The 13427-nt window shown below is 42.1% G+C and overlaps 1 protein-coding gene across 2 annotated transcripts in view; it reads right to left on the bottom strand.

Moving 5' to 3' along the window:
- The window catches only part of LEMD3 (LEM domain containing 3), a 258857-nt gene that overhangs the window by 139911 nt on the left and 105519 nt on the right, over nt 1-13427 (bottom strand). The window contains exon 4 of one of the 2 annotated variants that reach the window (XM_086919032.1): nt 11927-11994. In XM_086919032.1, coding sequence (XP_086775158.1) covers nt 11927-11994 — 68 coding nt within the window. The remainder of the gene's footprint in view (nt 1-11926; nt 11995-13427) is intronic. The other variant, XM_086919033.1, reaches the window with a different exon arrangement.

Below are 13427 nucleotides of genomic sequence, written 5' to 3'. Positions count from 1 at the left end.
CTCACAAAGAGTGATTGCTGAGAGGTGGACACAGGCCTTGCCCCCTTCCTCCACCACGCTGCAAACACGCCTCCTGACACACTCTTGGTTGGGGGATGAAGTCCCCTTTCCTCCTGAGGGTCCCTGGGGGCCAACTAGCCCTCCTCTTACCTCTAGTAAGCCTCATACAGCAGATTGCGGAGAGTGCTCATAGGTCACGCCCCTTTTTTACATGACTCTGCAAATGCGACTCATGGCGCACTACTGCTCCGGGGATGAAGTCCACTTGTGTCATGAGGTCCTCGGGACAAAAGAGGACCTCATTGCCCCACCAGCAGTGCAACAAGAGGCACGTTGGCAGAGTGGTTTAAAATGGGGCGTGGCCTCGGACCACCTCTCTGCACTCTTGCTGTGTGGCGCTTACTAGAGGTACCTGGTGGGATAGTTGGCCCCCAGGCACCCTCAGTATTCAAGGGGACTTAATTACCCAACTTAAAATGTGCCAAGTGGGGCGTTTGCAGAGTGGTGCAGGGAGGGGGGGGGGCCTCTGGCAAGATGCCGGCTTTTAAAAAAATATATTTTTTAGAAAGGGGGCTGTGTGGTCCCCCCTTCTTTTAGTATTTTTGGGGCCCTGGGGACACCTTCCTTCAGGGCCTGACCCTTAAAAAAATGTAAAAAAAATTTAAGACTGGAAGTGCGCCATGAGGCCCCCTCCAGATACCGATTTCGGCCCTGGGACACCATCACCCGGGGCATGACCTTTTTTTTTTTTAGGTCTCGTCTAGCAGCGCACATGCGCTGCATAGGCAAAAAGACCTTCAGTGATCGCTTCGGCTTTTCAGCCAAAAACGTGCACGAGTTCCATTGCTTTCAATGGCAACGCATGCACGTCTGGTGATTCCCTTGCTGGAGCGAGGTTGACACCACATGTTTGTAATTAACTTACAAACACATGGTGCCCCTGGTTTGCTCCCGCAAGGAAAACGCTTTGTGTGCTGTCGGGGGCACTCCCCTCAACCCTCCCACCTTTAGCGCGAGGCACGCGCGCTTGTTCAGCATTGCTTCTGAAGTGAGGACCGGTGCGGTCTGTGCCAACTGTAAGAGCCTTCTCTGCAGTCCTGCCCTGCTGTTCACTAGGCCTCCATAGATCACATGAGTGAGTTTTCTTGTAGGTTGGAAACTATCGTGGCCCCTTCCCACCCCCACTCTCCTGCGACCCAGAGCCTGCAGGGTAGACAGACAGAAGCACACAGTTGATTAATACCGCACAGCTGCAGGAGTGACTCATTTGCATAAGTATTAATAGAGACAAAAACAACAATTTAATTACATAGAGCGACATTCTGTGCGCTGAACAACATGTGCAAATTGGGCACGAGAGTGCAGCGAGCATTTTGCATGACTTTTGCAAGCAGCGCGGTCCCAGCAACTGTCAAGAACCACTTTCCGAGGTCTCCACAAGGCGACCCTCGGATTTCCCACTGGGTGTTGGACATTTGGACTTTGAAAACAGCGCTATTACTACCCTGTGCTTGCATCGTTTAAGTTTTGCAACTTTCAGTGCCATCATGTTGTCTTGTTACAACCTACCTAATATTACATAGGTAGTCAAGCCTGCAATACAAGACAATGTACTGCTGTCCTTATAAACACATTATAGATTGTTTTTCCATCGCACTTACTCCATCGAGGTACATCAATAGTGGTTGCATTGGTGTAAATTGGTTTAGACAGTGCATGTCCTCAACACGTTTGCAGTGTTTCTCACTGACTTGAGTGTGCTACACAGTCCACCACGCACAGTCCACTGCAACTGCTTTATCCAGCCAGTGCAAAAGTGAACAGTTGCATTTCATTCAATAGTCAATATATTCCCCTTTTGTCTGCCCACATTTGAGAAGTGGGTGCATGTTCAGGTGGTGATAGGAGATTGTGGTAAAGGTTTTTGTCATTGGCTGTGCCTCTTCTGGCCAGATGCTGTGACTTAGAAAGTCAAGGCAGTACATTTAGCAGGGGACAGGAGTCGTACTAATACCACATTGAAAGATATGGTTGTTGTGCACAGTCCGAGTGCTTTTAGTGCTCTTAGTTTCAAAGGATGCAGCTTTTATGCAAATGCTATTTATAATCACTAAGATCACCAAGCTATAGGGGCACTTTGTGAAGAAGGCAGTATTATCACATTCAGGATTACACAAATTGCTGGGTTTTAGCATGCCACATTAACAACGTGTGGTCAAAATGGCTATCTGCGGCATGGTAGGTGAATGGCAAGTCGCTGAGGAAAACTGCCACTTCTAAATCTTTTATTGTTTCAGGCTAATAGGTTTTCTCTTTTGGGCTTCAGATAATAGACTGGAACAAATTATAGCTCCGCTAGATCATTTTGGCATTGCCTTCAGGTCCCGGCCCACCCAAGTGCTCATTAAAATGAAGTGCGGGAGTCAGCGGTTCGTTTTTCTTTTTTCTCTCAGCAGGAATTGCGCACCAGGCGCGAATTCGGCGGATTCGTTTTTACAGAAAATGCATTTTTTGAGCCTGGAGGTGGGACCCCCTGAGCAGACCTAAAGGTTCAGGTTGTTTCTACCCTGCCCCCTTTTCTTCCTTTTTCTTGTGACGTGGTTACAGGGTCACAAGATGGATGCCAACACATTCAGCTTGTTGGCAGCCAATCAGAATGAAGCTGGTGCTCAGGAGGGTTCGCGAATCCTCCTCGGTGCTCAGATATATACACATTTTTATTTTTTGCAATTCTCAGAAATTACTGAATGGATTTACAACATTAAAAAAAAAGTCGCTTTCTGGACCAAGAGCTACATTTTTGCCAAATTTGGTGTCATTCCGTTCAGCAGTTCGGGCTGTGGCCGTGTCTAAAGTTCCTATGGAACTTAACATGGGAAAAACACGTTTTGGGACCCCTTCATTTTTCTCGGCCCACGCTTGATGAATCACCCTGTAACTTTCATGCAGGAGCTGAGTGAACCATTAGTTTCGAAAATAATGCGAAGATTCGTCAAATGGCACCAAAGATATCGGCAAAAGAAAAAAGGCTTTTTTGAATAGACACCAGGTCCTTACTATAACTACCTACTGGTGACCGCCAGTAGGCAATGTAAAAAAAGAATATACATATTACGGTTTTCCGCGTCCCAATGCCAGCCTCAGTTCTGTGAGATATAGATTTAGATATAGATATAGATATAATATAATATAATATAATATAATATAATATATAATATAATATAATATATAATATATTATAATATAATATATATTCATATATATATCCATAGGTTTCCCACACGTTATAGTTTGGTATTAGCATTTAAAAAACCTTGCAAATTCATTGAAAATAACCAAAGGTTTCACACGTTATAGGTAGCTGAACATTTCTATCATACAAAACATTTGAAATTCTTCCGTTATAGTTAGCTCAGCTAACTATAACTTGCGTGCCCGCAATGCACTGCTGATGACGTCACATATTACATCACTCATGACATGGTCAGACATCACTCATGACATCCCTGATGACATCCCTGATGACATCACTGATGACATCACTGATGACATTATCCAGTGAATGTGTGTCTTTCTGAAAAATAATTTATTTTTATATATGTATATCTAAAGGTCGATGGAAGAATAAATGGGTAAATAAGGGTCTAATGTGAGTTTTGATGTATATAAGTGAGTATATCTGAGAGCGACAGATTCTAAGACTTCCTGTATAAATAAGTATGTGTTTCTATAAGTGATTGTTTAAGAGAGTAAGTAGGTCTACGATTCTGTAGAAGTTAGTGTAGTGGTGGGTGTATAGCTGTATATGCAAGTAAATGTTTATTTGCATGTGTGAGTTTGTGTGTGAGTAACTCTATAGATAAGGGGTTGGTGTATAACAGGATATATAGGTGTACGAGTACATATGATGAGTCAGTACATGTGTGAGTGACTATATAGAACTGTTGGTGAATGAGTGGAGGTGTATGTAGATTTTGGGATTACTCAATAGGTTGTTCTAACTGGAATTGGTATCTCCATTTTTTGGAAAGTTTTAGTTTCTATTTTTGATCGTGTGTATCAAAGGTTATATTACAGTAAGAGGAGGTGTGCCACAAGGATGAGGTCATCGGTGATATCAGGGATGTGATGAGTGGCAAAATTATCGCCACTTTATCGGCAGCAAACTGCCGCTAAAGTGGCTATAATGGGTTTGATCTATAATTACCTCCGAGCAATGACAACAGATAGGTTACAACAATCTGACAAACAGATCCACAACCTTATTACGCCACTTTTGAGTCACTTTTAACATGAGTAAAGTGACGCAAGGAAAAAATCTCAACTCCAGACTCTGCGACAGTTTTAATGTTGTTTTCTCTCTTTCTCTCGCTCACTCTCTGTGACATCATTTCTCTTTCTCTCTTAAACTTAGACACTGCTTTCTTCGACGTGTAGAAGAATTGTTCACAATAAGTTGCGACACCAACTGCCTAAAATGTTTACCTGCAAGGTATATACACAACGGTAAGCACAAAGGCCTAGATCTACAAAGCCTTCACAGGAATGCATTAGAAATAAGTCCCCATAACGGGCGTCAGTAACGCACTAGGCACTTCTGTATAGACACCACTTGAACGCAGCATTATAACAGAACTAGAATGTACGAGTCACACTGCACACGTAAAACCGTAGTTACCAAAACTTGTAGGGGCACAGTATCAAGAACGGCGATAAAACTACTGCGGTTTCAGCGGCAAGAAGCTGCCGCTAAAGCAGCGATAATGAGCTTGATAATATGCCCTTGTAAATTCCCATAGTAGCCCAGGTTAACACCAGAACCTGCACTGCTATGGGAATTCACAAAGCGAAACAAAAGGGGATAATGGACGGAGCGCTGATCTGGGTTTAATCCATCACCATTCTTTAGCTCACTCAGCCACCCCGGTTCAGACATGGCGATATGCAAATCAGTCTGACCCTGTGCCTCATGGGAACAGTCCAGTCCGAACTGCCAAGCCATGTCTTCCCTGGACCGGAAACAAGCATCCTGGGACCGGTTTCGGATTCATAATCCTCATCAGCCAGGCTTTCTTGAATCCAGTGGCCAAGTGAGCAAGAGACTCACGTCTGAGCAAACCCTGCCAACTTAGGGCGAACAAAGCGAAACAAAAGGGGATGATGGACGGAGCGCTTGAGCAAATCAAACACCGGTCCAGGGAAGACAGTTCGGGCTGGACTGTTTCCATGAGGCACAGGGTCAGACTGATTTGCACATGGCCATGTCTGAACTGGGGTGGCTGAGTGAGCTAAAGAATGGTGATGGATTAAACCCAGATCAGTTGACTGGGGGTGAGTGTTTGATTTGCTCAAACGCTTCGTCCATCATTCACTTTTGATTCGCTGAATTCACAACAGCATATTATCAAGCCGATTATAGCCGCTTTAGCTGCAGTTTCCTGCCGCTCAAACAGCGATAATTTTAACGCCGTTCTTGATAATATGCCCCGTAATGCTTCAGCTCATTTACTCACATCTACATAATTCTAAACACTAATTTTCTTTAGCAGATTAACAATCTGACAACTTTTGGAATCCATTTCACAATTTGTTTATAACATTGTTTAAGTTATTTTTCCAGTTCTAATATAGTTATAATTGAGTTTTGTTTATTGTTTAATAAAAGTTAATTAAAAAAAACTAGATACTTCTTTTATTTTGTGGGGGAGGGGTATGACTGCACACAATAAAAATAATGTTGAAATACTAAAGTAAGATAGTCAAGACTAGGATTGAAAACTACCGAGTTCTACTAAAATGGCGATGGACGAAGTACGTAATCAACGTTTGGCTCCTCGGCACTTCCTTTCAAATAAATATATAAAAAATATGACTATTAATACTGTACAAAAGTACAGCAGCGGATGACACATGAAACAGAAAAAGAAAGCGACAGATTTACTAAATGATATAAAGAAAAGTTTGCTTGTTGAACTTGAAGAAAAAGAAAATGTGGGCTTCGAAACGACGCTGAGCATGCGAAGAGAGTACAACTGCTACACCAACAAAAAAGGAAACCTTTACATACTATCATAGAAATGTACAAGCATACCATCAAAAAAAGCGATACATTATCGCCACTTTTATCGACAGGAAACTGACGATAAAGCGGCCTTGTTATTTCCCATAGAAGCCCATGTTAACACCAGAACATAGGCTTCTATGGCAATTTACAAGGACGTATTACCAAGCTCACCCTCCCAACATTAATAAAAAATTCAACACAATGCAGGTACCCAGAGCTGGAAGGTCATTTTACATATCACTGCCCCAGAAATGTGGCGTTCCCCGTGACGTGTACGGGGAGAGAGAGACCTCAAAACATATTTGTTTTTTTAAAAGACCTGAGGGGTGCTGCTCACCAAGACTGCAGGGAGTACGACCGTAATCCCCCCGCATACTTCAAAATAAAACCAGAGGAGTTCCGTTTCCCCAGTGCTCGGGCACCTTACAAGCCCCCATTATGCAGAAAAATTGCCCCCGTAATTTCCCCCCGGGACCTAATAAATAAAACTGACTTCTACTTTTTTTTTTAACTTTTCCACTGCGTACAACTACTGCACGAGTACCCCGCCATTTTTAATTTAAAAAAAAAAAATAAAAATTGAGCCTAAAGATTCATGTACCACCCCCTGACCAAGACTATAGGCTCAGGCTATTTCTACCATGCCCAGTGTCCTTATTTCTCAACTTTGTTTTACTGTTTTCTTCTGACTCTGCTCTCCCGACAAACATGGCTGCCAACACTTCCTGGTTTTGAGTATTAACAGCCATGCAGCTCCTGCTTGTAATTGTACGTATTTCCATACGCGTACGCTGCAATTTTTCTTTAAAAAACAAATAGAGCCTAAACATCCATGTACGACCCCCTGAGCAAGCCTAGAGGGTCAGAATTTCCTTACCCTACCCCCTTCCCTTATTTCTCAACTTTGTTTTACTAGTTTTGAGTGTTGACAGACAGTTCACAGCCAATCAGCATGCAGCTCACGCTCTTAATTGAACAGATTTCAGTACGCATGCTGAACTCCGTCTCTTAATAATGCTATGATTTCACTTGCAATTTTCTCAGAAACTACTGAACGGATTTACACCATTTAACAAAAAGCACAATCTGTGAACAGAACTCTACCTCTCTGCCAAATTTCGGGTAATTCGGTTCAGCCGTTCAGGCTGTAGCCCTGGCTAAGTGTCCCTATGAAAAATTGCATGGGGAAAACATGTTTTGGGACCTCCCTTTTTTCTCGGCCCGCTTGACGAATCACCCCCAAACTTTCAGGGAAGGAGCGGAACCGAGCAGGCCATTTTCTTGGAGAAATTCACGAAGATTCGTCCACCAGCGCCAAAGTCATTCCAAATAGAATGTTGTGGATTTCCTATGGAAACTAAGTCTTAACTATAACTACCTACTGGCCACCGCCAGTAGGTAGTGTGTATGTGTGTATGTGTGTATATGTGTATATGTGTATATGTGTGTATGTGTGTATGTGTGTATGTGTGTATGTGTGTATGTGTGTATGTGTGTATGTGTGTATGTGTGTATGTGTGTATGTGTGTATGTGTATATGTGTATATGTGTATATATAGATATATAGATATATAGATATATAGATATATAGATATATAGATATATAGATATATATATATATCTCGTTGACGCTGCCCGGTTGGCGAGGGGTTTCAGGTTCAGGGCTGTTTCCAGACAATTGAGAATTCAGGACTCGGACGCCATAAGCGACAAGGCATCACTTGCAGGAATACAAGTACCATAAGGCACGGCACCCATCCAGGGGCGTGTCATGAACATAAAAGAGGGCTTTTCCTGCCACTACCCTGAAAACTTTATTCGTCCTCCTCTGAAGAAGGCAGCCGCCTTCGACACGCGTCAGGATACACGACGAATTTGGCTTGCATCACGAACCCTGTTCCTGTGTTTCTCAGCTATCTAGCAACTATTGTGAGAATAAAGCCTTGCACAGAAGCCCCGCGAGTGTGGTTGGTGTTTTCTACACTCTGAGCGCACATATCTGAAAGGCCCCATCACCTTTCTTCTCCGCACCCGCCTGAGAAGAGTGCACGACGTTCTGATGGGGATAGGAGCGCTGTAGTGAAACTGCATCACGTCGAGCACCGCCTAACAGCGAGATGGAAAGAGCCCGTAATGGCGAGCATCCAGCTTGTGGGGAGATGAATATATCTTTTCCCCTGCTCAAACACCATGACGCTGCCCGGTTGGCGAGGGGTTTCCAGTCCAGGGCTGTTTCCCGACAATTGAGAATTCAGGACTCGGACGCCATAAGCGACAAGGCATCACTTGCAGGAATACAAGTACCATAAGGCATGGCGCCCATCCAGGGGAGTGTCATGAACATAAAAGAGGGCTTTTCCTGGCACTACCCTGAAAACTTTATTCGTCCTCCTCTGAAGAAGAAGGCAGCCGCCTTCGAAACGCGTCAGGATACACGACGAATTTGGCTTGCATCACGAACCCTGTTCCTGTGTTTTTCAGCTGTCTAGCAACTATTGTGAGAATAAAGCCTTGCACAGAAGCCCCGCGAGTGTGGTTGGTGTTTTCTACACTCTGAGTGTGTGTATATATATATACATATATATACATATATATCCTCCAGGCAAATAGGAGACGGACCACGAACTGGATACACAGATGGTTTATTTCAAGGGTTGAAAACAGCGAGGGCAAGACGCGTTTCGGGCTTCCAAAGCCCTTGTTCACATGCATCGATTCAACTGCATTTTTTTCATTTTTATAATGCAGTGCAAGCCCGCCTTCCCGTCACTTCACACTCCGGTCACATGATCATAGACATTAACAAAAGAATGTATACTTAATCAAATTATTATACAAAGTAATATGAAAGTGCATTGGCAACAAAATATAAATAAATTATGTTCGCTAATAGCTAATTGTTCACACATTTTTTTAGGCATAAAAGTTGCATTAATTACATTTACTTTTCTGGGATGAATCCCAAAACAGGCAATGGCCAATGTGCAAAATTACGCAATGGACACAGAACATTGTAAACAGATATAATTTCCTATTCTAGATGGTTTGGGATAAATCCCTGTGCAAATATTAGTAAATGCTTATGCAAGCAATAGTAGATGTGCAAAAACACGCAATAGGAATGGAACATTTGGGATAAATCCCTGTGCAAATCATGGCAAATGCCTGTGCAAATAAAGCAAATGTACAAAATTACGCAATTTATATGGAACAATTAAATTAATGCCATTTTCCTTTGTTTGTGCAAATGTTAAACATGTGCAAAATTTCGCGACCTGTAAACGATGGGGGAAGTGGTGAAAGTGCAATTACTAATGTGTCATTGAATCGCAGTCTGCAATTCATGGAGATATATATATCTCCAAATGTTCCCGCAACAGTTTTTTCACAAGCTTATGTTTTCTTAAGTTGATATCCCTCTATACTTAGCTCCAGCTTAATGAGCATAAATTATTTTTTTGTATTATTTATATGCTGAAATTGTTTATGTCGAGTTCTGGAATTTAATTTTGGGGTCCCATTCACTGCATCAGCAGTTCTCTTTGCACTATTTGATAGCAACCGCCTGCATTAAAGTCGCAACGGATAGTGATGGCTCTCCCACATGCAGATAGCAGTCACATTTTTTTCAGGACAGACCTGTGATTATGCACCATCCCTTTCTAACTTAATTTGCGCAGTTTTTCTTTTAGAAAACTGTTATTTGGTGATTTATTTACACACTGATCAATTCAGCCTAATCCTTGCCTCTGAGAGAACTCAAATCATTATTCATAAGTGGGCATAATTTCCTTCTTCGTGGATGCAACAGCATTGCACCAGCTTTTTCGTACTAATTTCTAATAAACCCTCCACACTATCACTTTTAAGTACTACACCTACATGTGTGTTCTTACACCGTTTACTGGTAGGGTTTCACTCATGTAGTCCATCTTTAATTTACAATTTCACCTGGTGTATGCTTGTATGCCACAGAACCATCAACGCAATTCAGGGAATTATGCCATGGAGCAACTCGAGTGAAAGACCCTCGATTTCTTTTACATATTGCACTTCATTATTGGAAACTGGCGATGAGATATGCTGGAGCACCGGCACCGAATGCCCCTGTGCAGCTTACCCATGTTGCGGGGAATACTGTCTGCCACTAGATTACACGGTTAAGTAGAGTCTGGTGCTGCAACTGTAGCAACTGGGACCTATTTTTAGATGGAAACTTGATACTTCATGAAGAATTTATACAGACCTATTCGGCCCCCCCAACACTGTTCTTGACGCATGCCGCGGTTACACAATACGTGCAAAAGTACTGGTTAGTGGATCAGAAGGGGCATCCAACCTTTCGATTGTTACAGGCGTTGCACATAATGAGCCATGGTAGTCACCTGGTTCGGTGGTTGTATCGAGGCCTACGGTCCCATTTGGGAGTTTCCTTGTTGACGTTTTGTCAGAGATGTGAGGCAGAAGTGTCTAGAGAATTTACTGATAGGGAATGGTTGTAGATTCTTGTATATCCCAGGCACGTTTCCTTGAAATGCTCGACTACAAACTATACAGATGAATGTACTACATAGGGCCTATCTCACACCTCGGGTGATACAGTACATGTACCCAGATTGCCCTTCGGAATGTCCCAGATGTCATGGCATGGATGCAGGTTTTATGCACATGTTTTGGTCCTGCCCCTCTCTTGTGTAATTTTGGATGGAGGTTCTACAGGGCCTTACATATCTCGGAGCGCCCTTCTTGGGAGACCCCCGAGACCTGCCTTTTAGGGCTCTCCCGCCTCCACAAGAAAGCAAAAGTATTGGCTCTGCTTCGCGAGTCTCATCTTAACCTCTTCGATGCTTGTGACGGAACCATTCAGTCATCAGTCACGGTTGGGCTGTGCTGATGACGGAATGGTTCCGTCGCGACCACACCCATTTCAATGAGGGGCAGCACAGGAGGGGAATTCCATTAGCAGCGAAGGTGTTAATGCTGGCCAAAAGGCTTATCACACAGGTGTGTCAGTAGTCCTATGATGAAGCATGCCACAGATTTCTGTGAACGAGGGCAGTATTAAAACACCTGTGGGTTTTCCCTTCCTTTCTTCAGCGACAGTACTTATGAAGCCCCACTTCTATGGGGTGTAGAATTATATTAGGGAGGACGGAGTGGAGTATTTCCTCCTAATCCTTAACTTGTGTGTGGTCATCGCTGATCATATCTGATAACCTTATACTTAAATAATTCAATCATTTGTCTAGTTCAGAAATATATGATTTCTACATAAATATACGTTGGTATTGCACAATTTCTTTTGTGATTTTCACGCTGAAAGAACCAATAGTTGTGTATGACATATGTTAATTGATCTATAACAAACGTGTGTTCCTGGTCAGATGACAGTACTATATTAAAGAGTCGTACAAAGCTAACTTGAGATTTGTAATGGACATTGTTGACACACACACACACACACACACACACACACTTAGGCCCGTACTGGAAGTTTTGGGTTAGCATGTTCTTTCTCATATTTGTTCTGGGCAAAGACCTGCTGCTGCAAGCCAACGTGAAAACCTTTTCAGTATACAATCTGACTTTCAACAAAAGCCCAAAGTGAAAGACATTTATAAATCTATACAATCGTCCTTCAGTTTTCCAAAAGTATAAAAGACACATTTTTACATTCCATGTGTATCAATAACAAAAAATATTTATATTAATCTGAGGTGTACAATCGGAGGAAACTTAAAACACACACAAAATGAATAGCATTTTTAAGGACAATTTCACGAAATGCAAATCAGCTAACAGAAAAAAACAAATCATAAAAATCCCCGCCCACCTCATCCGTTTATACCCTTTAGTACTTACTAGTAAATATTCTGCTGCCTCCTGGACGGAAAGACTTCGGTTGACAGAGTCTCCACAATCATGATCTCCTGGTAGAATTACATTCTTAGTTATAAAGGTCATCATCAGTTACATGCAAAAGAAATACTTTGATACATCAAACAAATATTGGACACATTTAGATGTGTACATATAATACTATAAAGTGGCAAGATGGCCAATACCTCAGTCAAATGCATATTTAAACAAAACCAACATTGCCCGACGTGATAAAAAGTGAAAACTAAAATAAAAAAAGTTTCTGCATAATAAGAATTTTCACAGAAGTCAAACATAACGGTTTCATCACGGTGCAAGCCCTTAAAACCTTTTTACTGGTTGTGGGTGAGATTTAAATAATTTCATATTTGCACAATTACGCCAGATTTCAGAAAAATTACACAAGATAACGCAAAGTGAAAATGCTTTAGTGTGAAATATGCCTCACGCCCATGTTGGGTGAGAGGATGCATTTCACACTAAAAACAGCATACAAAAAACACGTAGGTGCTGCAATCAGTTCCTCGCATTTCGGTCATTTTAATTGGTCCCAGGCACCCACAATAGGATTTCTGCAGTCTTTAATTATGTGACCAGGCGAAACAATCATTTTAGGAATTTTGCGTAATAAGTAATGTGAAATGACGGAGATTAGGAGATTAAGCAGGCAGAAAGATTCACTCAGTTCTGCATTTTACCATTCACAGGAACCAGGAACCATAAACTTCAATGGGTAAACAAATGCATTTTAAATGCTGCCTAACGAAGGCTAGAGCTACCAAATTTGGATTCTCTTTTTAAAAATATAATGCCTAATTAACAGTAATTTACCAAAAACAGCCTTGTAACATTACCCTAACTTATCTACCCTAAACATGTAAATAATGAAGAAAAAGTTAGCCAGACAGGCAGCAATCACAGAAAACTGAAAACGAGGACATAACTCTTTCAAAAGGAGCCAGCAGCTTTCATATTTCGTCTTGCCTTATAGAGCAGCTTGCTTCAGAGACCCGGTTCTTTTGACAGTACACTGAATGACACCTTTGAAAGGTTCACTGCTGAGAACCAAGGAGATGTAAGCAAGGGCAGGTAGATGTTTGTTTTGACTTCAATGAAGATAACTACGAAGCACAACTAGGATTACAAGAAATCAGTGTTCCCTTCTGCATCCTAGGATCTTCACTAATGACATTACAATGGAAAAAAAGCTCATCCCAAAATGTTACTGCGGCTTGAAAGACCATGGATTGACAGTAAGAATGAGATAAGATTAGCAGTAAGCAATCTATCCGAACAAATTCCTCAAGAAAGCCCAAATAAGTGCGTGATTACTTTGGGATCTGATTCCAAGAATAAGGATTTAGTGAAAGTGAACAGACCTACAAGTTGTGGTCCTGCAAGGTCATCATGTCACTGATGCTTTATCGCTTGTTGAAAGAGCTCCTACTTTCAAGATTGTTAGGTAGCATGATGCATAGAACAA

This window comes from Lissotriton vulgaris, chromosome 1_1 (genome assembly GCF_964263255.1).
Source record: "Lissotriton vulgaris chromosome 1_1, aLisVul1.2, whole genome shotgun sequence".
NCBI lineage: Eukaryota > Metazoa > Chordata > Amphibia > Caudata > Salamandridae > Lissotriton > Lissotriton vulgaris.
Note: the sequence above shows the minus strand (reverse complement) of the source record. Positions and strands in the feature narration are given on the sequence as shown.